General features: G+C 42.5%; 1 protein-coding gene across 2 annotated transcripts in view; it reads right to left on the bottom strand.

The window, feature by feature from the left end:
* Nucleotides 1-26,627, bottom strand: part of ints6 (integrator complex subunit 6) — a 43,375-nt gene that overhangs the window by 13,712 nt on the left and 3,036 nt on the right. For both annotated transcript variants that reach the window (XM_061918174.1, XM_061918175.1), the window contains exons 2-7: nt 26,502-26,579; nt 18,451-18,600; nt 9,051-9,140; nt 4,303-4,486; nt 281-406; nt 65-216 (exon numbers count right to left, since the gene is read on the bottom strand). In XM_061918174.1, the coding sequence (XP_061774158.1) occupies nt 65-216; nt 281-406; nt 4,303-4,486; nt 9,051-9,140; nt 18,451-18,600; nt 26,502-26,579 (780 nt within the window). The remainder of the gene's footprint in view (nt 1-64; nt 217-280; nt 407-4,302; nt 4,487-9,050; nt 9,141-18,450; nt 18,601-26,501; nt 26,580-26,627) is intronic.

The following is a 26,627-nucleotide window of genomic DNA, read 5'->3' as shown; positions in this document are numbered from 1 at the left end:
GAAGTCAACTCCAGGTTAGTGTACCTTATCATCATCACCAGGCACATTTTCAAGACTTCCTCACCAGGGTGGGCGAGTTCTGGTCGGGCCAGAAGGCTTCGGGGACGGGCCAGTGACCGATGGGAACGCCGGTTTTGGGATTGGGCCGAACGTATATGAGCTTGTGGCAGCAGTGCCAAGGCTGAGGGCCCAACTTGAGCGACTCGGCCGCAGCGTCTGCATGACATCGTGGAAAATGAGAGGCTTCTAAACCACACACCCGCCAGTAGAGAGCACCCACCTTCCAGCGGGGGAGGGTCCGGCCCCGTTTTCTCAAAGTTAATGACCACGCCGCTCTGAATCTTCTGGACCAGGGACTCCAGACACTGATTCAACATACGCTGGGAGAACACGCTGTACGAGCGTCCTGCAAGCAGACACACTCCCATTAAGAACTGTACGAGCGTCCTGCAAGCAGACACACTCCCACTAAGAACTGTACGAGCGTCCTGCAAGCAGACACACTCCCACTAAGAACTGTACGAGCGTCCTGCAAGCAGACACACTCCCACTAAGAACTGTACGAGCGTCCTGCAAGCAGACACACTCCCACTAAGAACTGTACGAGCGTCCTGCAAGCAGACACACTCCCATTAAGAACTGTACGAGCGTCCTGCAAGCAGACACACTCCCACTAAGAACTGTACGAGCGTCCTGCAAGCAGACACACTCCCACTAAGAACTGTACGAGCGTCCTGCAAGCAGACACACTCCCACTAAGAACTGTACGAGCGTCCTGCAAGCAGACACACTCCCACTAAGAACTGTACGAGCGTCCTGCAAGCAGACACACTCCCACTAAGAACTGTACGAGCGTCCTGCAAGCAGACACACTCCCACTAAGAACTGTACGAGCGTCCTGCAAGCAGACACACTCCCACTAAGAACTGTACGAGCGTCCTGCAAGCAGACACACTCCCACTAAGAACTGTACGAGCGTCCTGCAAGCAGACACACTCCCATTAAGAACTGTACGAGCGTCCTGCAAGCAGACACACTCCCACTAAGAACTGTACGAGCGTCCTGCAAGCAGACACACTCCCACTAAGAACTGTACGAGCGTCCTGCAAGCAGACACACTCCCATTAAGAACTGTACGAGCGTCCTGCAAGCAGACACACTCCCACTAAGAACTGTACGAGCGTCCTGCAAGCAGACACACTCCCACTAAGAACTGTACGAGCGTCCTGCAAGCAGACACACTCCCACTAAGAACTGTACGAGCGTCCTGCAAGCAGACACACTCCCACTAAGAACTGTACGAGCGTCCTGCAAGCAGACACACTCCCATTAAGAACTGTACGAGCGTCCTGCAAGCAGACACACTCCCATTAAGAACTGTACGAGCGTCCTGCAAGCAGACACACTCCCACTAAGAACTGTACGAGCGTCCTGCAAGCAGACACACTCCCACTAAGAACTGTACGAGCGTCCTGCAAGCAGACACACTCCCACTAAGAACTGTACGAGCGTCCTGCAAGCAGACACACTCCCACTAAGAACTGTACGAGCGTCCTGCAAGCAGACACACTCCCATTAAGAACTGTACGAGCGTCCTGCAAGCAGACACACTCCCATTAAGAACTGTACGAGCGTCCTGCAAGCAGACACACTCCCACTAAGAACTGTACGAGCGTCCTGCAAGCAGACACACTCCCACTAAGAACTGTACGAGCGTCCTGCAAGCAGACACACTCCCACTAAGAACTGTACGAGCGTCCTGCAAGCAGACACACTCCCACTAAGAACTGTACGAGCGTCCTGCAAGCAGACACACTCCCACTAAGAACTGTACGAGCGTCCTGCAAGCAGACACACTCCCACTAAGAACTGTACGAGCGTCCTGCAAGCAGACACACTCCCACTAAGAACTGTACGAGCGTCCTGCAAGCAGACACACTCCCATTAAGAACTGTACGAGCGTCCTGCAAGCAGACACACTCCCATTAAGAACTGTACGAGCGTCCTGCAAGCAGACACACTCCCATTAAGAACTGTACGAGCGTCCTGCAAGCAGACACACTCCCACTAAGAACTGTACGAGCGTCCTGCAAGCAGACACACTCCCACTAAGAACTGTACGAGCGTCCTGCAAGCAGACACACTCCCACTAAGAACTGTACGAGCGTCCTGCAAGCAGACACACTCCCACTAAGAACTGTACGAGCGTCCTGCAAGCAGACACACTCCCACTAAGAACTGTACGAGCGTCCTGCAAGCAGACACACTCCCACTAAGAACTGTACGAGCGTCCTGCAAGCAGACACACTCCCACTAAGAACTGTACGAGCGTCCTGCAAGCAGACACAGTCCCACTAAGAACTGTACGAGCGTCCTGCAAGCAGACACACTCCCACTAAGAACTGTACGAGCGTCCTGCAAGCAGACACACTCCCACTAAGAACTGTACGAGCGTCCTGCAAGCAGACACACTCCCACTAAGAGCTGTACGAGCGTCCTGCAAGCAGACACACTCCCACTAAGAACTGTACGAGCGTCCTGCAAGCAGACACACTCCCACTAAGAACTGTACGAGCGTCCTGCAAGCAGACACACTCCCACTAAGAACTGTACGAGCGTCCTGCAAGCAGACACACTCCCACTAAGAACTGTACGAGCGTCCTGCAAGCAGACACACTCCCACTAAGAACTGTACGAGCGTCCTGCAAGCAGACACACTCCCACTAAGAACTGTACGAGCGTCCTGCAAGCAGACACACTCCCACTAAGAACTGTACGAGCGTCCTGCAAGCAGACACACTCCCACTAAGAACTGTACGAGCGTCCTGCAAGCAGACACACTCCCACTAAGAACTGTACGAGCGTCCTGCAAGCAGACACACTCCCACTAAGAACTGTACGAGCGTCCTGCAAGCAGACACACTCCCATTAAGAACTGTACGAGCGTCCTGCAAGCAGACACACTCCCACTAAGAACTGTACGAGCGTCCTGCAAGCAGACACACTCCCACTAAGAACTGTACGAGCGTCCTGCAAGCAGACACACTCCCACTAAGAACTGTACGAGCGTCCTGCAAGCAGACACACTCCCATTAAGAACTGTACGAGCGTCCTGCAAGCAGACACACTCCCACTAAGAACTGTACGAGCGTCCTGCAAGCAGACACACTCCCATTAAGAACTGTACGAGCGTCCTGCAAGCAGACACACTCCCACTAAGAACTGTACGAGCGTCCTGCAAGCAGACACACTCCCACTAAGAACTGTACGAGCGTCCTGCAAGCAGACACAGTCCCACTAAGAACTGTACGAGCGTCCTGCAAGCAGACACACTCCCACTAAGAACTGTACGAGCGTCCTGCAAGCAGACACACTCCCACTAAGAACTGTACGAGCGTCCTGCAAGCAGACACACTCCCACTAAGAACTGTACGAGCGTCCTGCAAGCAGACACACTCCCACTAAGAACTGTACGAGCGTCCTGCAAGCAGACACACTCCCACTAAGAACTGTACGAGCGTCCTGCAAGCAGACACACTCCCATTAAGAACTGTACGAGCGTCCTGCAAGCAGACACACTCCCACTAAGAACTGTACGAGCGTCCTGCAAGCAGACACACTCCCACTAAGAACTGTACGAGCGTCCTGCAAGCAGACACACTCCCACTAAGAACTGTACGAGCGTCCTGCAAGCAGACACAGTCCCACTAAGAACTGTACGAGCGTCCTGCAAGCAGACACACTCCCACTAAGAACTGTACGAGCGTCCTGCAAGCAGACACACTCCCACTAAGAACTGTACGAGCGTCCTGCAAGCAGACACACTCCCACTAAGAACTGTACGAGCGTCCTGCAAGCAGACACACTCCCACTAAGAACTGTACGAGCGTCCTGCAAGCAGACACACTCCCACTAAGAACTGTACGAGCGTCCTGCAAGCAGACACACTCCCACTAAGAACTGTACGAGCGTCCTGCAAGCAGACACACTCCCACTAAGAACTGTACGAGCGTCCTGCAAGCAGACACACTCCCACTAAGAACTGTACGAGCGTCCTGCAAGCAGACACACTCCCACTAAGAACTGTACGAGCGTCCTGCAAGCAGACACACTCCCACTAAGAACTGTACGAGCGTCCTGCAAGCAGACACACTCCCACTAAGAACTGTACGAGCGTCCTGCAAGCAGACACACTCCCACTAAGAACTGTACGAGCGTCCTGCAAGCAGACACACTCCCTCTAAAAAGGCCCCCTATAGGCGGACAACAACATTGTCATGACAAGACTTGAGTGAGTTTTACCTCCCGTGACTTCGCACATTGGCGTGATGGGCGAGTCGTCAGACGGTACGCCTCCGATGGGATCGGGTTCCACCGAGGCGTGGCCTGGGATGCGCAGCACGAGTGCAAAGAGGCGCTGGTCCCAGCGGAAGGGCTCCTTGGTCAGCTCGCTGCCTGGCAGGGGCGTGGTCAGAGGGAGGTGGAGCTGGAGGAATATAATAATGATGATGTCACTTCCCAGCACGGGAAGTGTGCCTCATGGCCAGAGTAAACAATTCTTGAATAATCACACTCACTGCTGACTGACATATCAAAGAATGCAGTAGTTTTCACCTTCAGAACCAGTACGATGTATAGATTGTTTTAAAGCACTAGAAAATGCATCTTCCATAGAAATTTATTGGGAGAACTGAAATGCTAACAGTTAGCACACTGGACAGATAGCGTCAAGTAACGGAAATATGAGCCAAATGAGCTAAAGAAAAAGTTGGCATGTGCTTGCATACAGTTAGCATGAGTGACATACCAAAATATATGACACTGACGGGTGCCTGCTAAAAAAATATATCATGCTAATATTAGCATTCTCAAATGCTAAGCAACCCGTGTCAAGTAGCAAAATATACAGCTACCTGAGTTGTTTTTTTTAAATGCTGGCATGCACCAAGTACCAACATATGACTGAAGTGTATACCTACAATTGGCTAAAAAAAAAACCCTTAGCATGCTAACAGGTAACATTTATCAAGCAACAAAATGTTTGAGGCCGGGTTGTACACCTGCAAAATTAGCCATAACACTAGCGTGCTAATATTACAAGACTAACAATTACACCACAGGCCATTACAAAATTAGGTAGGGCCACATAAGGCTCCGGGGCTGCGATTTAGACACCGATGGCATATCCTAAAAGTGTCCAGTTTTTGTGTAATCTAAATGAAGTTTCCTGGCAGACTAAGGTAATAAAACACACATGCAGTGTTGTGGCTCCATGACATGGGTGGTAAGATGTAAACATGGCTGACCTGGTCTTCATAGTAATAAAACACACATGCAGTGTTGTGGTTCCATGACATGGGTGGTAAGATGTAAACATGGCTGACCTGGTCTTCATAGTAATAAAACACACATGCAGTGTTGTGGTTCCATGACATGGGTGGTAAGATGTAAACATGGCTGACCTGGTCTTCATAGTAATAAAACCCACATGCAGTGTTGTGGTTCCATGACATGGGTGGTAAGATGTAAACATGGCTGACCTGGTCTTCATAGTAATAAAACACACATGCAGTGTTGTGGTTCCATGACATGGGTGGTAAGATGTAAACATGGCTGACCTGGTCTTCATAGTAATAAAACCCACATGCAGTGTTGTGGTTCCATGACATGGGTGGTAAGATGTAAACATGGCTGACCTGGTCTTCATAGTAATAAAACACACATGCAGTGTTGTGGCTCCATGACATGGGTGGTAAGATGTAAACATGGCTGACCTGGTCTTCATAGTAATAAAACCCACATGCAGTGTTGTGGTTCCATGACATGGGTGGTAAGATGTAAACATGGCTGACCTGGTCTTCATAGTAATAAAACACACATGCAGTGTTGTGGTTCCATGACATGGGTGGTAAGATGTAAACATGGCTGACCTGGTCTTCATAGTAATAAAACCCACATGCAGTGTTGTGGTTCCATGACATGGGTGGTAAGATGTAAACATGGCTGACCTGGTCTTCATAGTAATAAAACACACATGCAGTGTTGTGGTTCCATGACATGGGTGGTAAGATGTAAACATGGCTGACCTGGTCTTCATAGTAATAAAACACACATGCAGTGTTGTGGCTCCATGACATGGGTGGTAAGATGTAAACATGGCTGACCTGGTCTTCATAGTAATAAAACACACATGCAGTGTTGTGGCTCCATGACATGGGTGGTAAGATGTAAACATGGCTGACCTGGTCTTCATAGTAATAAAACCCACATGCAGTGTTGTGGTTCCATGACATGGGTGGTAAGATGTAAACATGGCTGACCTGGTCTTCATAGTAATAAAACACACATGCAGTGTTGTGGTTCCATGACATGGGTGGTAAGATGTAAACATGGCTGACCTGGTCTTTATAGTAATAAAACACACATGCAGTGTTGTGGTTCCATGACATGGGTGGTAAGATGTAAACATGGCTGACCTGGTCTTCATAGTAATAAAACACACATGCAGTGTTGTGGCTCCATGACATGGGTGGTAAGATGTAAACATGGCTGACCTGGTCTTCATAGTAATAAAACACACATGCAGTGTTGTGGCTCCATGACATGGGTGGTAAGATGTAAACATGGCTGACCTGGTCTTTATAGTAATAAAACACACATGCAGTGTTGTGGCTCCATGACATGGGTGGTAAGATGTAAACATGGCTGACCTGGTCTTCATAGTAATAAAACCCACATGCAGTGTTGTGGTTCCATGACATGGGTGGTAAGATGTAAACATGGCTGACCTGGTCTTCATAGTAATAAAACACACATGCAGTGTTGTGGTTCCATGACATGGGTGGTAAGATGTAAACATGGCTGACCTGGTCTTTATAGTAATAAAACACACATGCAGTGTTGTGGCTCCATGACATGGGTGGTAAGATGTAAACATGGCTGACCTGGTCTTCATAGTAATAAAACACACATGCAGTGTTGTGGTTCCATGACATGGGTGGTAAGATGTAAACATGGCTGACCTGGTCTTCATAGTAATAAAACACACATGCAGTGTTGTGGTTCCATGACATGGGTGGTAAGATGTAAACATGGCTGACCTGGTCTTTATAGTAATAAAACACACATGCAGTGTTGTGGTTCCATGACATGGGTGGTAAGATGTAAACATGGCTGACCTGGTCTTCATAGTAATAAAACACACATGCAGTGTTGTGGTTCCATGACATGGGTGGTAAGATGTAAACATGGCTGACCTGGTCTTCATAGTAATAAAACACACATGCAGTGTTGTGGCTCCATGACATGGGTGGTAAGATGTAAACATGGCTGACCTGGTCTTCATAGTAATAAAACACACATGCAGTGTTGTGGCTCCATGACATGGGTGGTAAGATGTAAACATGGCTGACCTGGTCTTCATAGTAATAAAACCCACATGCAGTGTTGTGGTTCCATGACATGGGTGGTAAGATGTAAACATGGCTGACCTGGTCTTCATAGTAATAAAACACACATGCAGTGTTGTGGTTCCATGACATGGGTGGTAAGATGTAAACATGGCTGACCTGGTCTTTATAGTAATAAAACACACATGCAGTGTTGTGGTTCCATGACATGGGTGGTAAGATGTAAACATGGCTGACCTGGTCTTCATAGTAATAAAACACACATGCAGTGTTGTGGCTCCATGACATGGGTGGTAAGATGTAAACATGGCTGACCTGGTCTTCATAGTAATAAAACACACATGCAGTGTTGTGGCTCCATGACATGGGTGGTAAGATGTAAACATGGCTGACCTGGTCTTTATAGTAATAAAACACACATGCAGTGTTGTGGCTCCATGACATGGGTGGTAAGATGTAAACATGGCTGACCTGGTCTTCATAGTAATAAAACCCACATGCAGTGTTGTGGTTCCATGACATGGGTGGTAAGATGTAAACATGGCTGACCTGGTCTTCATAGTAATAAAACACACATGCAGTGTTGTGGTTCCATGACATGGGTGGTAAGATGTAAACATGGCTGACCTGGTCTTTATAGTAATAAAACACACATGCAGTGTTGTGGCTCCATGACATGGGTGGTAAGATGTAAACATGGCTGACCTGGTCTTCATAGTAATAAAACACACATGCAGTGTTGTGGTTCCATGACATGGGTGGTAAGATGTAAACATGGCTGACCTGGTCTTCATAGTAATAAAACACACATGCAGTGTTGTGGCTCCATGACATGGGTGGTAAGATGTAAACATGGCTGACCTGGTCTTCATAGTAATAAAACCCACATGCAGTGTTGTGGTTCCATGACATGGGTGGTAAGATGTAAACATGGCTGACCTGGTCTTCATAGTAATAAAACACACATGCAGTGTTGTGGTTCCATGACATGGGTGGTAAGATGTAAACATGGCTGACCTGGTCTTCATAGTAATAAAACACACATGCAGTGTTGTGGTTCCATGACATGGGTGGTAAGATGTAAACATGGCTGACCTGGTCTTTATAGTAATAAAACACACATGCAGTGTTGTGGCTCCATGACATGGGTGGTAAGATGTAAACATGGCTGACCTGGTCTTCATAGTAATAAAACACACATGCAGTGTTGTGGCTCCATGACATGGGTGGTAAGATGTAAACATGGCTGACCTGGTCTTCATAGTAATAAAACACACATGCAGTGTTGTGGTTCCATGACATGGGTGGTAAGATGTAAACATGGCTGACCTGGTCTTCATAGTAATAAAACACACATGCAGTGTTGTGGCTCCATGACATGGGTGGTAAGATGTAAACATGGCTGACCTGGTCTTCATAGTAATAAAACACACATGCAGTGTTGTGGTTCCATGACATGGGTGGTAAGATGTAAACATGGCTGACCTGGTCTTCATAGTAATAAAACACACATGCAGTGTTGTGGTTCCATGACATGGGTGGTAAGATGTAAACATGGCTGACCTGGTCTTCATAGTAATAAAACACACATGCAGTGTTGTGGTTCCATGACATGGGTGGTAAGATGTAAACATGGCTGACCTCGTCTTGGACCCCCGCACTGCTGGTCAGCTTGTTGCCGTCGGTGATGGCAATGATGATGGCGGGCTCAAGGAAGAATGGGTTCCTTCCCTGCAAAAGACAAATGATTCAAGCTATTTGTTTGTAGCGCATGTGTCCAGGCTCATAAACACATGATGATGGGACTGCTGGTCACCTTCTCTGCCAGAGCAAAAGAAGAAGGCAGACTTTAATCTAGCAAGACTTGTATTCTCTTTGTACGTGCGTGTAGTGACACTAAAAGGTATTTTATTCTGATCATGACCCGGTTTTAAAAGAAGCCACATGTCCCCAATCTCAAAACCCCCACTGAGGATTTGAATAGTTTGTGATGTTAAAAACAATACAGTACAGTAGAAAATTGCAGTTTTGACTCTGATAACACAAAGCTGACTGGCAGGCTACTTTTTTGTTGTTTTTAAAAAGCGGGCATTGCTTGAAAATTATAATGAATCCAAATCAATGTTATGAATTATTGACCTATCAAAAATTCCACTTTGAAATTGTTTCTGTACCATTGCTTATTTTTAATGTTTGCCATATAAAAAAAGTTTTCTTGAACAAAATGTGAATGCACTGCAACCCTGTAAGGGACAAGCAGTAGAAAATGGATGGATGGAAAAAGGAAATAGAAAACAAAAAGATGAAGCAAATAATCAAAAGGTGTAATTGACACAGAGATGTGAAGTTGATGTAGAAAATGAAGTGTTGAAAGTAGGGAAAAGAAGTCTGACTTCCTTTTAACACTTTCATGAGTAGGACCCTTTTGGAAGTGGGATTATGTTTCATTGCCAAACATAATAGTCAACTAAAAGCAATATTGTTATGAATGATTGACTTATTTCATTACTTCACATTAAGCACTCTGAAATATTTTTTGGGGGGGAATTTTTTTTTTTGCAGTTTGTGTTTCTCCAGCACCCTCAAAGGGACAAGCGGTAGAAAATGGATGAATGCATATGTTTCTGCCCTGAAACATATGCAGTTTTTATTCAAGAATTGAATAAAAACTTGTATATATATATATATATATATATATATATATATATATATATATATATATATATATTGTTGCTATTTTGAAGAAAATACAATATAAAACAGGTTTTCAGTTATGTCACCTTTTTTAAGTACAAACCCCGTTTCCATATGAGTTGGGAAATTGTGTTACAATTAAATATAAACAGAATACAATGATTTGCAAATCCTTTTCAAGCCATATTCAGTTGAATGCACTACAAAGACAAGATATTTGATGTTCAAACTTTTAAGCTTGATTTTTTTTTGCAAATAATAATTAACTTAGAATTTCATGGCTGCAACACGTGCCAAAGTAGTTGGGAAAGGACATGTTCACCACTGTGTTACATCACCTTTTCTTTTAACACTCAATAAACGTTTGGGAACTGAGGAAACTAATTGTTGAAGCTTTGAAAGTGGATTTCTTTCCCATTCTTGTTTTATGTAGAGCTTCAGTCCTTCAACAGTCCGGGGTCTCCGCTGTCCTATTTTACGCTTCATAATGCGCCACACATTTTTGGGAGACAGGTCTGGACTGCAGGCGGGCCAGGAAAGTACCCGCACTATTTTTTATCAAAGCCACGCTGTTGTAACACTTGTCTTGCTGAAATAAGCAGGGGCGTCCATGATAACGTTGCTTGGATGACAACATATGTTGCTCCAAAACCTGTATGGACCATTCAGCATTAATGGTGCCTTCACAGATGTGTAAGTTACCCATGCGTTGGGCACTAATGCACCCCCATACCATCACACATGCTGGCTTTTACACTTTGCGCCTTTAACAATCCGGATGGTTATTTTCCTCTTTGTTCTGGAGGACACCACGTCCTCTGTTTCCAAATATAATTTGAAATGTGGACTTGTCAGACCACAGAACACCTTCCCACTTTGCATCAGTCCATCTTAGATGATCTCGGGCCCAGCGAAGCCGGCAGCGTTTCAGGATATTGTTGATAAATGGGTTTGGCTTTGCATAGTAGTTTTAACTTGCACTTACAGATGTTGTCACCAACTGTAGTTACTGACAGTGGTTTTATGAAGTGTTCCTGAGCCCATGTGGTGATATCCTTTACACACTGATGTCGCTTTTTGATGCAGTACCGCCTGAGGGATCAAAAGTCCGTAATATCATCGCTTCCATGCAGTGATTTCTCCAGATTTTCTGAACTTTTTGATGATTTTACGGACCGTAGATGGTAAAATCCCTAAATTCCTTGCAATAGCTTGTTGAGAAATGTTGTTCTAAAATTTGCTTACAAATTGGTGACCCTCGCCCCATCCTTGTTTGTGAATTACGTAGCATTTCATGTAAACTGCTTTTATAGCCAATCATGGCACCCACCTGTTCCCAATTAGCCTGCACACCTGTGGGATGTTCAATATCAGTGTTTGATGAGCATTCCTCAACTTTATCAGTATTTATTGCTACCTTTCCCAACTTCTTTGTCACGTGTTGCTGGCATCAACAGGGTATCTGCAGGTTTAAGACTTTTTAAGACCTTTTTAATGCCACCTTGAATGAAATTTAAGACCGAAAAAAAAAAAATCTATAAATATAAGCGATGGTTGGGGATCCCACTGTACTACAACCTCAATGACAATCAGTCAATTTTACTTTTTGTATGTTTATTAATAAACAAACTGATACGCACCACTCTGCCAAACAGCTTATCAAAAATCTTGAGAGATCCAAAAACTTTGACATCCAAAACAAACAAACCAACACCAACGCCAGTAAAAACATAATTAGACAGTTATTAGAAATTATTGAAAATTATAATATGGAGAATAAAAGAGGCTTAATTTTTGTAGCCGACCTGGAGAAGGCTTTTGACAAAATTAGCTTAGATTTTATTTGTAAAAGCTTAGTTTTTTTCAATTTTGGCAACTCTCTATTACATTGGATCAAGACACTATATAATAAAACTAACTGTAAAATGATCAATAACGGATACATCTCTGGGACAATACCTCTATTAAGAGGTCTAAAACAAGGGTGCCCTTTGTCTCCATACCTATTTATTATTGCTATGGAAATATTAGCGATTAAAGTTGGATTGAATCGAAATATTGAAGGGCTCAGCAATAATAATATTGAAAGTAAAATAACAATGTATGCAGACAATACAAGCTTCTTTATCAGCCCCAATCCTCGTTGTTTGCGGAACCTCCTTGATCTTTTGGATATATTTTCACAGCAATCTGGGTTTAAGCTTAATTATGATAAATGTAAAATTTTAAGGATCGGAAATCTAAAGGGAACATCATTCCGAATGGAATGCAAAGTGCCTGTTTTGTGGACAGATGGACCTGTTAACATACTTGGTGTTGTTGTACCAGAGAATCTGGAAGATCTATGCTCAGTAAATTATGATAATCGACTAAGAAAGCTGGACAAAATTATGCAACTATGGAAAGGGAAATCCATCCATCATCCATCATCTCCGCTTATCCGAGGTTGGGTCGCGGGGGCAACAGCCTAAGCGGGGAAACCCAGACTTCCCTCTCCCCAGCCACTTCGTCTAGCTCTTCCCGGGGGATCCCGAGGCGTTCCCAGGCCAGCCGGGAGACATAGTCTTCCCAACGTGTCCTGGGTCTTCCCCGTGGCCTCCTACCGGTTGGACGTGCCCTAAACACCTCCCTAGGGAGGCGTTCGGGTGGCATCCTGACCAGATGCCCGAACCACCTCATCTGGTTCCTCTCGATGTGAAGGAGCAGCGGCTTTACTTTGAGTCCCTCCCGGATGGCAGAGCTTCTCACCCTATCTCTAAGGGAGAGACCCGCCACACGGCGGAGGAAACTCATTTCGGCCGCTTGTACCCGTGATCTTGTCCTTTCGGTCATGACCCAAAGCTCATGACCATAGGTGAGGATGGGAACGTAGATCGACCGGTAAATTAAGAGCTTTGCCTTCCGGCTCAGCTCCTTCTTCACCACAACGGATCGGTACAACGTCCGCATTACTGAAGACGCCGCACCGATCCGCCTGTCCATCTCACGATCCACTCTTCCCTCACTCGTGAACAGGACTCCTAGGGAAATCCTTAACCTTATATGGTAAAATATCTATTGTCAACTCGTTAATTATTCCTCAGTTTATTTTTTTGTTTTTGTCATTACCAGCTCCATCACAAAACTTCTTTAAGGTTTATGAACGGAGGGTCTTTGATTTTGTCTGGGACGGCAAACCAGAAAAGATTAAAAGAAAGGTTTTGTACAATGAGTATGAAAATGGGGGCCTACAACTTCTCAACCTCGAAGCTATGTGTCTCTCTTTAAAAGCATCAATTGTTCCAAAGATGTACTTAAATACTGAGTGGTACACAAGTGTCCTGTTGGACAGAAAACATGTCATGTATCAAAGAAAATGGTATCCTTTTTTACAAGTGATCCCCTCCCATTATTCTTATGTAGAGAGTCTGCTGGGAAACATGGAGGGGTTCATAAAGGAAACAATCCACTCATGGTGCTGTTTTATATTTCATGTGCCAGAAAAAAGAGATGATATTTTGCAGCAGATAATATGGATGAACTCTAATATTTTAATAGATGGAAAGCCTTTCTTTTGGAAAAATATGTTTGAAAGAGGAATAATTTTTGTCAATGATATGATCAATGAGAATGCTAAAATGATGAAGTATGATGAATTTAGAACTATGCTTGTTCAAGCTTTTCTTTTAACCAACTAACTGGAGGAATTAGGAAAAGATGGAAACAAATAATTAATTATGGAACTACTAAATTACTAGTTTGTAAACCTCTAATAAGAAATTCTAGTTGGCAAAAAGGAACTAAAATTAATAAAAAAATACATATTTTTTATTTAATAAAGAAATCTTTGAAGGCTGTCCCATATAACACATATGGAAAATGGGAGGACTTTTTTGACTGCCCGTTGCCGTGGGATACCATGTTCAAACTAATCTACAAAACTACTATCGATGTGCAAAACCGTTATTTTCAAATTAAAATTATTTATAACTTCTTACCAACGGGGAAAATGTTAAAACTATGGAATATGACTGAGTCAGATGATTGTCGTTTTTGCTGTCAGGAATCTGAATCCACCCTCCATTTGTTTTGGTATTGTCATATTGTGTCTTCTTTTTGGGTGGAAGTTGAAAAAACGTGTTCAAGGATTGGTTTGTTTATGAAGCTTGATATAGTTTCTGTAATTTTAGGAGAGTTTATTGACAAGCATGACTTAGTCAATTTAATTTTAGTACTTGGTAAAAGGTTTATTTTTAAGGCCAAAAATAGATATTCACTTAGTATTACTTTCTTTAAAACATTTATTCAGTATTTTTTAACTTTAGAAAGATACATGATTGACAACAATAATGATGCCAAAAAACATGAAAAAAGATGGGAAATCCTTAAAGGCTTATTATGAAAATGTAATAATGTTTATAGATATGCAACAACAGCAACATATATGCTATCTGTTGTTGTGTTCCCTTTTTTTGAGTGTACAAAATGAAGGTGTGTGTTGAATCTGACTTGGACATAATATGGACTATACACAAATGCTTTATATGAAAATGTAATTTTGTTTATAACTTATATGCAATCTGTTGTTTCCCTAATTTTTGTTGTTGTACTTTGATGAGGGTGTGTGTTGCTGAGGCCCACTTTGACATTGTCTGGACTGGACCTGGTTTTAAAAACCTTTTAGACAAGTCTAATTCCATTAACAACCTGGTCTGATGAAGATAAGGTTATTTTTTATTTATTTTTTTAATAAAATAAAATGAGATAAAAAAAAAGGAAAACAATGACATTTTTTTGGATAAAAAAGAAAGTAAAATCATATAAAACAATTACATAAAAAATAGTAATTAATGATAGTGTTAGTGGACCGGCGACACACACAATCATGTGTGTTTCAGGGACTGTGTCCCTTGCAGACTGTGTTATATATGTTGTGGGAACCAGCATTTTGGTAGCAGAAAGAAACAACCCTTTTTTGTGTGGCTGGGTGTGAATGGGGGAGGGAGGGGTTTTCTTTGGGGGGTTGATGCACTGATGGAAAGTGTATTTTGTGTGTTTTTGTGTTGATTTAATAAAAAAAAACAAAAAAAACCACATAATAACCGAGGTGAAGGTAAAAATAAATGACATTTCATTAACACATACCGAGACCCGTTGACTTGGTCGAAGAGCAGGTTTTAGATGTCTTGTAATATATGCTGTTTTATCCTTTCCTCAGGAAAATGTATTAGTAGCCTGACAATCAGGAAACATCACACGAAAAAGATGGCCAATCCCGTCATTTGAGGTGTAGGATTGATGTTTCACCACAGGGTGCAAGATCCATAACACCTGGGATTTGAATGTTGCTGTCCCGCCGAAGATTAATGTCAGGTCAGTGCTGCTAGCGGCAGTTGTTGATAGCTGGGGGGGCGTTGGCGCTGGACCCAAGCAGAACTGAGAGATGCCCGGTGTTTGTTTTTGGCTCTCTGCCGCCATTTTATGCTTACCGTAGTGCATGTGCGATTCCACCGCTCTAATTCCCATGGTGCCAAGTTTGAAATCCCTCTTACAAAGTATGCACCTGGCCTCCTCGGGATTGGCAACAGGCTTAAAGGGGAACATTATCAGCAGACCTATGTAAGCGTCAATATATACCTTGATGGTGCAGGAAAAAGACCATATATTTTTCTAATCGATTTCCGAACTCTAAATAGGTGAATTTTAGCGAATTAAACGCCTTTCTGTTTATCGCTCTTTATGCAATGACGTCAGAACGTGACGTCTCCGAGGTAATACAGCCGCCATTTTCATGTTCAACACATTACAAACACCGGGTCTCAGTTCTGTTATTTTCCGTGTTTTCAACTATTTTTTGGAACTTTGGAGACATCATGCCTCGTGGGTGTGTTGTCGGAGGGTGTAACAACACTAACAGGGAGGGATTCAAGTTGCACCACTGGCCCCAAGATGCCAAAGTGTCTGCCGCCAGACCCCCATTGAATGTACCAAAGTGTCTCCACATTTGACCGGCGATGACAGACATGGCACAGAGATGTATGGATAACCTGCAGATGCATTTGCAACGATTAAGTCAACGAAATCACAAAGGTGAGTTTTGTTGATGTGGACTTATGTGCTAATCAGACATATTTGGTTGCGGTGTGACTGCCAGCTAATCGATGCTAACATGCTACGCTAATTGACGCTAACGTGCTATTTACCGGCGGTGCTAAGGCAGACATGGCACAGAGATGTATGAGTAACCTGCAGATGCATTTGCAACTATAAAGTCAACAAAATCACAAGGGTGAGTTTTGTTGATGTTGACTGCCAGCTAATCGATGCTAACATGCTACGGTAATCGATGCTAACATGCTATTTACCGGCGGTGCTAAAGCAGACATGGCACAGAGATGTATGAATAACCTGCAGATGCATTTGCAACTATATTACATTTCCTTCCACCCACATTTAATGCGAAACAAACACTTACCAATCAAAGGATTTAAGTTGCTCCAGTGTCACAAGATGCGAAAGTCCTGATCGTTTGGTCCGCACATTTTACCGGCGATGCTAACGCAGCTATTCGGCCATGCTATGGCTATGAATAGCGTCAATAGCTATTCGCTCAATAGCTTCAGTTTCTTCTTCAATACTTTCATACTCCAACCATCTGTTTCAATACATGCGTGATCTGTTGAATCGCTTAAGTCGCTGAAATCTGAGTCGGAATCCGAGCTAATGTCGCTATATCTAGCTGTGGTATTCGCCGTTGTTTGTTTACATTGGCAGCACTGTATGACATCACAGGGAAATGGATAGTTGCATCGCAAATAGCGAAAGTCAAGCATTTTAAAGGTTTTTTTAGGGATATAAAATTTTGAAAAAAACTTCACAAAATACAACATGCCACTGGGAACTGATTTTTATTGTTTTTAACCCTTTTGAAATTGTGATAATGTTCCCCTTTAAGCCAGCTTTTAAACCGGCTGTCCTCCAGCCAACGCTCGCAAAACTTGCATTTCCCCATGCTGACTGAAAGGCGGGACGCCAGGAAGAAAGGAAGGAGTCTGCGCGCGACTGGCACTGAAATCACTCACTTTTACTCAAAGACGTGCCGTAACCTTTACTCAAAGACGTGCCCCGGAAAAAAAAACAAAAAAACTGGCCCGACAATTTAAGACCATTGAGTACTGAATTTAAGACCATCTTAGGAATTTCTAATAAATGTAATACTTTTTAAGGCCTTAATTTTAGACACATGAATTTAAGACTTTGTAAGACTTTTTAAGGATCCGCGTATACCCTGGATCAAATCCTAAAGTTAATGATTATTTGCAAAAAAAAAATGTTTATCTGTTTGAACATCAAATATGTCTTTGTAGCATATTCAACTGAATATGGGTTGAAAATGATTTGCAAATCATTGTATTCTGTTTATATTGACATCTAACACCATTTCCAGGATCAAATGGAAACAGGGTTTGTACATAACTCCACATGTGTTCATTCAGTTTTGATGTGACAATTGACAATGTAAATAGTCATGAAAATAAAGAAAACACGGTGTGTCCACACTTTTAGCCTGTACTGTATATAACTTATTTTTAACATGTTTATGACTGAGACCCTGGACCAAACTTGAGAATAGCCCTAAAGGAAATAATCAAATCAAATTTAAAAAAATCTATACATATACATAAATATATATACATATATACACGTGTTAATATTTACAATAACAATATGACTAATACTTGTTACTATTCAAGTCACCAAATGCAAATAAGAGTATTGTTGGCACTTTTGGATGTTTATTTATTGGATTTTATGGGTGGAAAAGTGAAGCTCCCATTGGCTCAGCCGTAAGCAAACTTTTATTTCCTGTCTAGAATGAGTGAAAATAACATCATGTCTTTCATAATGATTGTCAATGATAGGCAGCATTCCAAAAGAGTGCCGTTCCCTCATAATAAGTAAAATAGACAGTTGGAAAAGCCAACATTTAGTATTTTCTCAATCTTCACTGATAAGTGTTGTGGTCTTGACTATTTAAAATATTAATGTAGCACTTTAACACAAATGTCAATAAAATCCCATTTCTGGCGGGTGTCCTACTGTGTTCAGTGGTACTTGAAGGCATGTCTGGTGTTCCTGAGTACAGAAGGATCCCTGGCTTCATGTACACCATTAAATATGGCATTAATGTGTTTGTGTAACTGTGGATTGAATGATGTCCTTTCTTAACATGAATACCTCTTCTTCTCATGTTAGCATGCCAGCTGCTGTGAGTTATTATTGTCATTTCAAAGGCTAATACTGTACTTGGTCATAGGCATCACATAGTGTTGATGTTGTGGGCTTGGAGGACTGTCACCTGGCTCACCTGTCCATAGTTGTCTATGCCGCTCACTAGTCTATTGAGATTGAGCAGATCAAAGGCGGTCCTCAGGGACTGGCCGATGCTAGTGAGTCCTGTGGCCTGCAGGTTCCTCAGCTCCGTCATGAAGGTGGCGTGGCTCTCCTTCCATCCCGCCTTTTTAAAGAAACACACCTTCAGTCACCTTGGCATTTTGTGCATAGCAATGATTTCACCAGCAATAATAATCCCCTCTGCCTTGGTTTTCACGTGAGATATGAAAAGTAGACATATTAGGTGTTCCAGGAAAAACTAAGTCACTCATACGGAATCCATTCAACATTTTCAAGATCGTTGTTATGCCATCTGTGTGCTTACTAACTGGGCATGTACAACACCAGTGAAGTTGTCAGGTTGTGTAAAAGCTAAATAAAAAGAATACAACAAATCCTTTTCAACTTATTTTCAATTGAATAGACTGCAAAGACAAGATATTTCATCTTCACACTGACAAACAAATAAATAATCATGAAGTTAGAATGGAATGACAGCAACACATGGACAAAAAGACATGTTTACCAGTGTGTTACATGGCCTTTCCTTTGAACAACACTCAGTGCAGGTTTGGGAACTGAGGAGACACATTTTTGAAGTGGAATTCTTTCCCATTCTTGCTTGATGTACAGCTTAAGTTGTTCAACAGTCTCCTGCCTCATATTTTAGCCTGCACACATTTTCTATGTCTGGACTACAGGCAGGCCAGTCTAGTACCCGCACTCTTTTACTATGAAGCACATGGCTTGGCATTGTCTTGCTGAAATAAGCAGGGGCGTCCATGATAACAACATATGTTGTATGTACCTTTCAACACGAATGGTGCCTTCACAGATGTGTAAGTTAGCCATGCCTTGGCCACTAATACACCCCCATACCATCACACATGCTGCCTAGAACACTTTCACCCTACAACAATCACTAATACACCCCCATACTATCACACATGCTGCCTAGAACACTTTCACCCTACAACAATCACTAATACACCCCCATACCATCACACATGCTGCCTAGAACACTTTCACCCTACAACAATCACTAATACACCCCCATACCATCACACATGCTGACTAGAACACTTTCACCCTACAACAATCACTAATACACCCCCATACCATCACACATGCTGCCTAGAACACTTTCACCCTACAACAATCACTAATACACCCCCATACTATCACACATGCTGCCTAGAACACTTTCACCCTACAACAATCACTAATACACCCCCATACTATCACACATGCTGACTACAACACTTTCACCCTACAACAATCACTAATACACCCCCATACCATCACACATGCTGACTACAACACTTTCACCCTACAACAATCACTAATACACCCCCATACCATCACACATGCTGCCTACAACACTTTCACCCTACAACAATCACTAATACACCCCCATACCATCACACATGCTGCCTAGAACACTTTCACCCTACAACAATCACTAATATACCCCCATACCATCACACATGCTGCCTAGAACACTTTCACCCTACAACAATCACTAATATACCCCCATACCATCACACATGCTGACTACAACACTTTCACCCTACAACAATCACTAATACACCCCCATACCATCACACATGCTGCCTAGAACACTTTCACCCTACAACAATCACTAATACACCCCCATACCATCACACAGGCTGCCTAGAACACTTTCACCCTACAACAATCACTAATACACCCCCATACCATCACACATGCTGACTACAACACTTTCACCCTACAACAATCACTAATACACCCCCATACCATCACACATGCTGCCTAGAACACTTTCACCCTACAACAATCACTAATAAACCCCCATACCATCACACATGCCACCTAGAACACGTTCACCCTACAACAATCACTAATACACCCCCATACCATCACACATGCTGACTAGAACACTTTCACCCTACAACAATCACTAATATACCCCCATACCATCACACATGCTGCCTAGAACACTTTCACCCTACAACAATCACTAATATACCCCCATACCATCACACATGCTGCCTAGAACACTTTCACCCTACAACAATCACTAATACACCCCCATACCATCACACATGCTGCCTAGAACACTTTCACCCTACAACAATCACTAATATACCCCCATACCATCACACATGCTGACTACAACACTTTCACCCTACAACAATCACTAATACACCCCCATACCATCACACATGCTGCCTAGAACACTTTCACCCTACAACAATCACTAATATACCCCCATACCATCACACATGCTGCCTAGAACACTTTCACCCTACAACAATCACTAATACACCCCCATACCATCACACATGCTGCCTAGAACACTTTCACCCTACAACAATCACTAATACACCCCCATACCATCACACATGCTGCCTAGAACACTTTCACCCTACAACAATCACTAATACACCCCCATACCATCACACATGCTGACTACCACACTTTCACCCTACAACAATCACTAATACACCCCCATACCATCACACATGCTGACTACAACACTTTCACCCTACAACAATCACTAATACACCCCCATACCATCACACATGCTGACTACAACACTTTCACCCTACAACAATCACTAATACACCCCCATACCATCACACATGCTGCCTAGAACACTTTCACCCTACAACAATCACTAATACACCCCCATACCATCACACATGCTGCCTAGAACACTTTCACCCTACAACAATCACTAATACAACCCCATACCATCACACATGCTGCCTAGAACACTTTCACCCTACAACAATCACTAATACACCCCCATACCATCACACATGCTGACTACAACACTTTCACCCTACAACAATCACTAATACACCCCCATACCATCACACATGCTGACTACAACACTTTCACCCTACAACAATCACTAATACACCCCCATACCATCACACATGCTGCCTAGAACACTTTCACCCTACAACAATCACTAATACACCCCCATACCATCACACATGCTGCCTAGAACACTTTCACCCTACAACAATCACTAATACACCCCCATACCATCACACATGCTGACTACAACACTTTCACCCTACAACAATCACTAATACACCCCCATACCATCACACATGCTGCCTAGAACACTTTCACCCTACAACAATCACTAATAAACCCCCATACCATCACACATGCTGCCTAGAACACTTTCACCCTACAACAATCACTAATACACCCCCATACCATCACACATGCTGACTACAACACTTTCACCCTACAACAATCACTAATACACCCCCATACCATCACACATGCCACCTAGAACACGTTCACCCTACAACAATCACTAATACACCCCCATACCATCACACATGCTGCCTAGAACACTTTCACCCTACAACAATCACTAATACACCCCCATACCATCACACATGCTGACTACAACACTTTCACCCTACAACAATCACTAATACACCCCCATACCATCACACATGCTGACTACAACACTTTCACCCTACAACAATCACTAATACACCCCCATACCATCACACATGCCACCTAGAACACGTTCACCCTACAACAATCACTAATACACCCCCATACCATCACACATGCTGCCTAGAACACTTTCACCCTACAACAATCACTAATACACCCCCATACCATCACACATGCTGACTACCACACTTTCACCCTACAACAATCACTAATACACCCCCATACCATCACACATGCTGACTACAACACTTTCACCCTACAACAATCACTAATACACCCCCATACCATCACACATGCTGCCTAGAACACTTTCACCCTACAACAATCACTAATACACCCCCATACCATCACACATGCTGCCTAGAACACTTTCACCCTACAACAATCACTAATACACCCCCATACCATCACACATGCTGCCTAGAACACTTTCACCCTACAACAATCACTAATACACCCCCATACCATCACACATGCTGCCTAGTACACTTTCACCCTACAACAATCACTAATACACCCCCATACCATCACACATGCTGCCTAGAACACGTTCACCCTACAACAATCACTAATACACCCCCATACCATCACACATGCTGCCTAGAACACTTTCACCCTACAACAATCACTAATACACCCCCATACCATCACACATGCTGCCTAGAACACGTTCACCCTACAACAGTCCCCATGGTTCTTTTCCTCTTTGTTCCAGAGGACACCACACCACTTGTGCCAGCTTTTTTGAAACATGTTTCAGGCATCAATTTCCAAATGAGCTAATATTTGCAAAAAAGAAGAAAGTGTGTCAGTGTGAAGAGGAAATCTATTGTCTTTGTAGTCTATTCCAGTGGTTTTCAACCTTTTTTCAGTGATGTACCCCCTGTGAAAAATGTTTTAATTCAAGTACCCCCAAATCAGAGCAAAGCATTTTTGGTTGAAAAAAAGAGATAAAGAAGTAAAATACAGCACTATGTCATCAGTTTGCTTTATTAAATTGTATAACAGTGCAAAATATTGCTCATTTGTAGTGTTTTTTCTTGAACTATTAGGAAAAAAATAAGTATAGATAATTAAAAAGCTGTTGAAAAATAAACAAGTGGTTCACTTATAAATGCATATTTCTCCACATAGAAGTAATCATCAACTTAAAGTGCCCTCTTTGGGGATTGTAATAGAGATCCATCTGGATTCATGAATTTAATTCTAAACATTTCTTCACAAAAAAAGAAATCTTTAACATCAATATTTATGAAACATGTCCACAAAAAAATCTAGCTGTCAACACTGAATATTGCATTGTTGCATTTCTTTTCACACTTTATGAACTTACATTCATATTTTGTTGAAGTATTATTCAATAAATATAGTTATAAAGGATTTTTTAATTGTTGCTATTTTTAGAATATTTAAAAAAAAATCTCCCATACCTTCAAGTACCCCAGGGGTACGCATACCCCCATTTGAGAACCACTGGTCTATTCAATTGAATATAAGTTGAAAAGGATTTGTTGTATTCTATTTTTATTTACCATTTACACAACCTGACTACTTCACTGCTTTTGTACGTCAGCAGCCAAGACAAGTTTTGTGACCCTTTTGAAAGAGTTTTGTGGTGACTTTGACACCAAATCCTGCATCATGTGGAAGACACAGTCCATCCTCAGTCCAATGAGTTGTTGTAAGACTCACATCCCTAATAAATACTCTTTTTATGACACTAATTGGACCTGAAAAGGGACTTAATTTCAATTGTTTGGTTTCATATTCCATGACTACACTTGCTAGTTATGTTTAATATTATCTAGTTAATATCGTCCTAGTATGGTTAGTGTCGACACTTGATATTTGTCAGCTCTCTTCTATGTTTACTAATATCACTTCCTGCTGTGTTGTTTACAAACTTTCTTGTCTACTAATATCACTTCCTGTTGTGTTGTTTACAAACTTCTATGTTTACTAATATCACTTCCTGTTGTGTTGTTTACAAACGTATATGTTTACTAATATCAATTCATGTTGTGTTTACAAACTTCTATGTTTACTAATATCACTTCCTGCTGTGTTGTTTACAAACTTCCTTGTTTACTAATATCACTTCCTGTTGTGTCGTTTACAAACTTCTATGTTTACTAATATCACTTCCTGTTGTGTTGTTTACAAACGTATATGTTTACTAATATCAATTCATGTTGTGTTTACAAACTTCTATGTTTACTAATATCACTTCCTGCTGTGTTGTTTACAAACTTCCTTGTTTACTAATATCACTTCCTGTTGTGTTGTTTACAAACTTCTATGTTTACTAATATCACTTCCTGTTGTGTTGTTTACAAACGCATATGTTTACTAATATCAATTCATGTTGTGTTTACAAACTTCTATGTTTACCAATATCACTTCCTGTTGTGTTGTTTACAAACGCAGGGAGTAAGTCAGTAGTACTTTTAGCAGACTTATCTTGCACTACGGACATTCTTTGTGCTCCAATACACTTTATTTATATTGCACATTTAAAAAAACAAAACAATAGAAGTTTCAGAAGTTGAGACATACATACTAATATCAAACTATAAAAGAATAAAAACATCAGAGAAAATAAAATAACAACTCTCATGCTGGTTTAAAAGAGTACAAATATGTTTAAAGAAATTATTTAAAAGTCATTAAATAGGGATTTTGTTCCAAAGATTTGGAGCCGCAGCACCTCTGGATCTTAAAGAGGTTTTAGGGACGTGATCAGCTGACCTTAGAGCCCTTCTGGGGGTGTACGTTTTGAAAAGGTCTGACATATATTGTGGTGCGAATGTGTTAACAGATTGAAAAACAGACAACTTTTTCAAATGAATTGTAAAATGAAGTGGGAGCCAGTGAAGGGATGCTAAAATGTGTTCATGTTTTCAGTGTCAGTTAAAAGGCAGCAGCAGCAGCATTTGGGACTAACTGCAATGAGCGATTGAGGCCTGCTTCCTTCCAACGTAGAAGGACTTGTAGTTGTCCAAATATGAGGAAATAAAAGCAATGATTACCCGCTCAAAGTCGTTAAAAGATAAAACTCATTTAATTTTAGTTCAAAGTCTTAATGATAAAAACTAGATCGTACAATGGAGTTAATCTGCTGTTCCACTTTAAAATCACTGCCCAACTTTGCTTATAGATTTGTTTAAATGGCCACAAGTGAGTGCTTTTGTTAAAAAAAAAATGTTTATTAGGATTAGAGTTCAGTGTCAGTAAAACTGTATACTTGATATCTGATTCTTTTTTGCAAATACCCCCCACAGTGAATATTTGCATTTTACAATACATTTTCCCCCTCATGTTCACGTGTGTCAGGCTTTCTGATTTCTGAACATGCCACTTCAAACTCCCACATATGGTTAGTATGTATATTACTTACATATATTAAATTGGAAGCATTTGACAATGATCATCTCTAACTAAAAATAATTAGCTGACGAGACTTAATCTTAGAATGTATTTGTACTTGTTTATCTTTTTATTGGTAGCAACAGCTGCCAGTGTGGTGTTGTCCGCAGAAGTTGCTGTGTTGGTCACGCCCAAAGAAATTTGGCTGGGTGAACTATTGCTTTCCTGTAATCGCCAACTTGTGATGAGCTAATAGTTAACTAACGGCGTTACATTTTTTTTTTTTTATGTTTTTTTCTGGCAAAGTAACTTTTCCTGCCCATTGGTACCTGCTGGTGTGTATTTGGGATCTGAGTAAGTCCCGGAAACGTTAAATCACACCGTGGAGACATTGCAAAACATTCTTGCCTTCCTTCCTACTTGCTTGGGGACATCACAAGTTGGGAGGATTGTCATTATGTGGTCATTGTACTCCATAAGCTCCTCCGACTTCTCTATCTTCCTGCTGTGGGGCAGACTGGCTCGTTCATTCACAGGCATCCTCATATACTTCTGAGTAGTGCTCAATTGTAGGGAATATGTACTGTACTGTGCAATCTACTAATAAAAGTTTCAATCAAACCAGCACCAGTCCTGTGAATGCAAAGTGAGCTGGCCTCACGTGCTCCAGTGTAAAGTCCCCCCCCCTGTATAAATAACTCCCAGAGTTCCTTGCGGCTTACTCTACAATATGTCGGCCATGTTTTAAAAGGGGGTCGGGGAGCTCATCCTGAGGACAGAGCTCAGCCTGCCTACATGCCTGCCTGCCTACATGCCTGCCTGCCTACATGCCTGCCTACATGCCTGCCTGCCTACATGCCTGCCTGCCTGCATGCCTGCCTGCCTGCATGCCTGCCTGCCTGCCTGCCTACATGCCTGCCTGCCTACATGCCTGCCTGCCTACATGCCTGCCTGCCTACATGCCTGCCTGCCTACATGCCTGCCTACATGCCTGCCTGCCTACATGCCTGCCTGCCTGCATGCCTGCCTGCCTGCATGCCTGCCTGCCTGCCTGCCTACATGCCTGCCTGCCTACATGCCTGCCTGCCTACATGCCTGCCTGCCTGCCTGCCTACATGCCTGCCTGCCTGCTTACCACACCCGCACCTCACAGGGACAAAAGACTCGGGACATGACAAACTCTACCTTGATCCCGAACGGAATGTCTTCCAAATTGACCAACATGTAGCGGTCCCCTCGGCTGGCCGGGTCTCTCCCTCGGAGCTGCAGAGACAGAGAAGCATTTAAGCCGCTTGTGCTCGGGACAGCTCG

The sequence above is a fragment of the Nerophis ophidion genome, linkage group LG13 (genome assembly GCF_033978795.1).
Source record: "Nerophis ophidion isolate RoL-2023_Sa linkage group LG13, RoL_Noph_v1.0, whole genome shotgun sequence".
In the NCBI taxonomy this organism is placed as follows: Eukaryota; Metazoa; Chordata; class Actinopteri; order Syngnathiformes; family Syngnathidae; genus Nerophis; species Nerophis ophidion.
The sequence above is the reverse complement of the archived record's forward strand: the minus strand, read 5'-3'. Positions and strand labels throughout refer to the sequence as shown.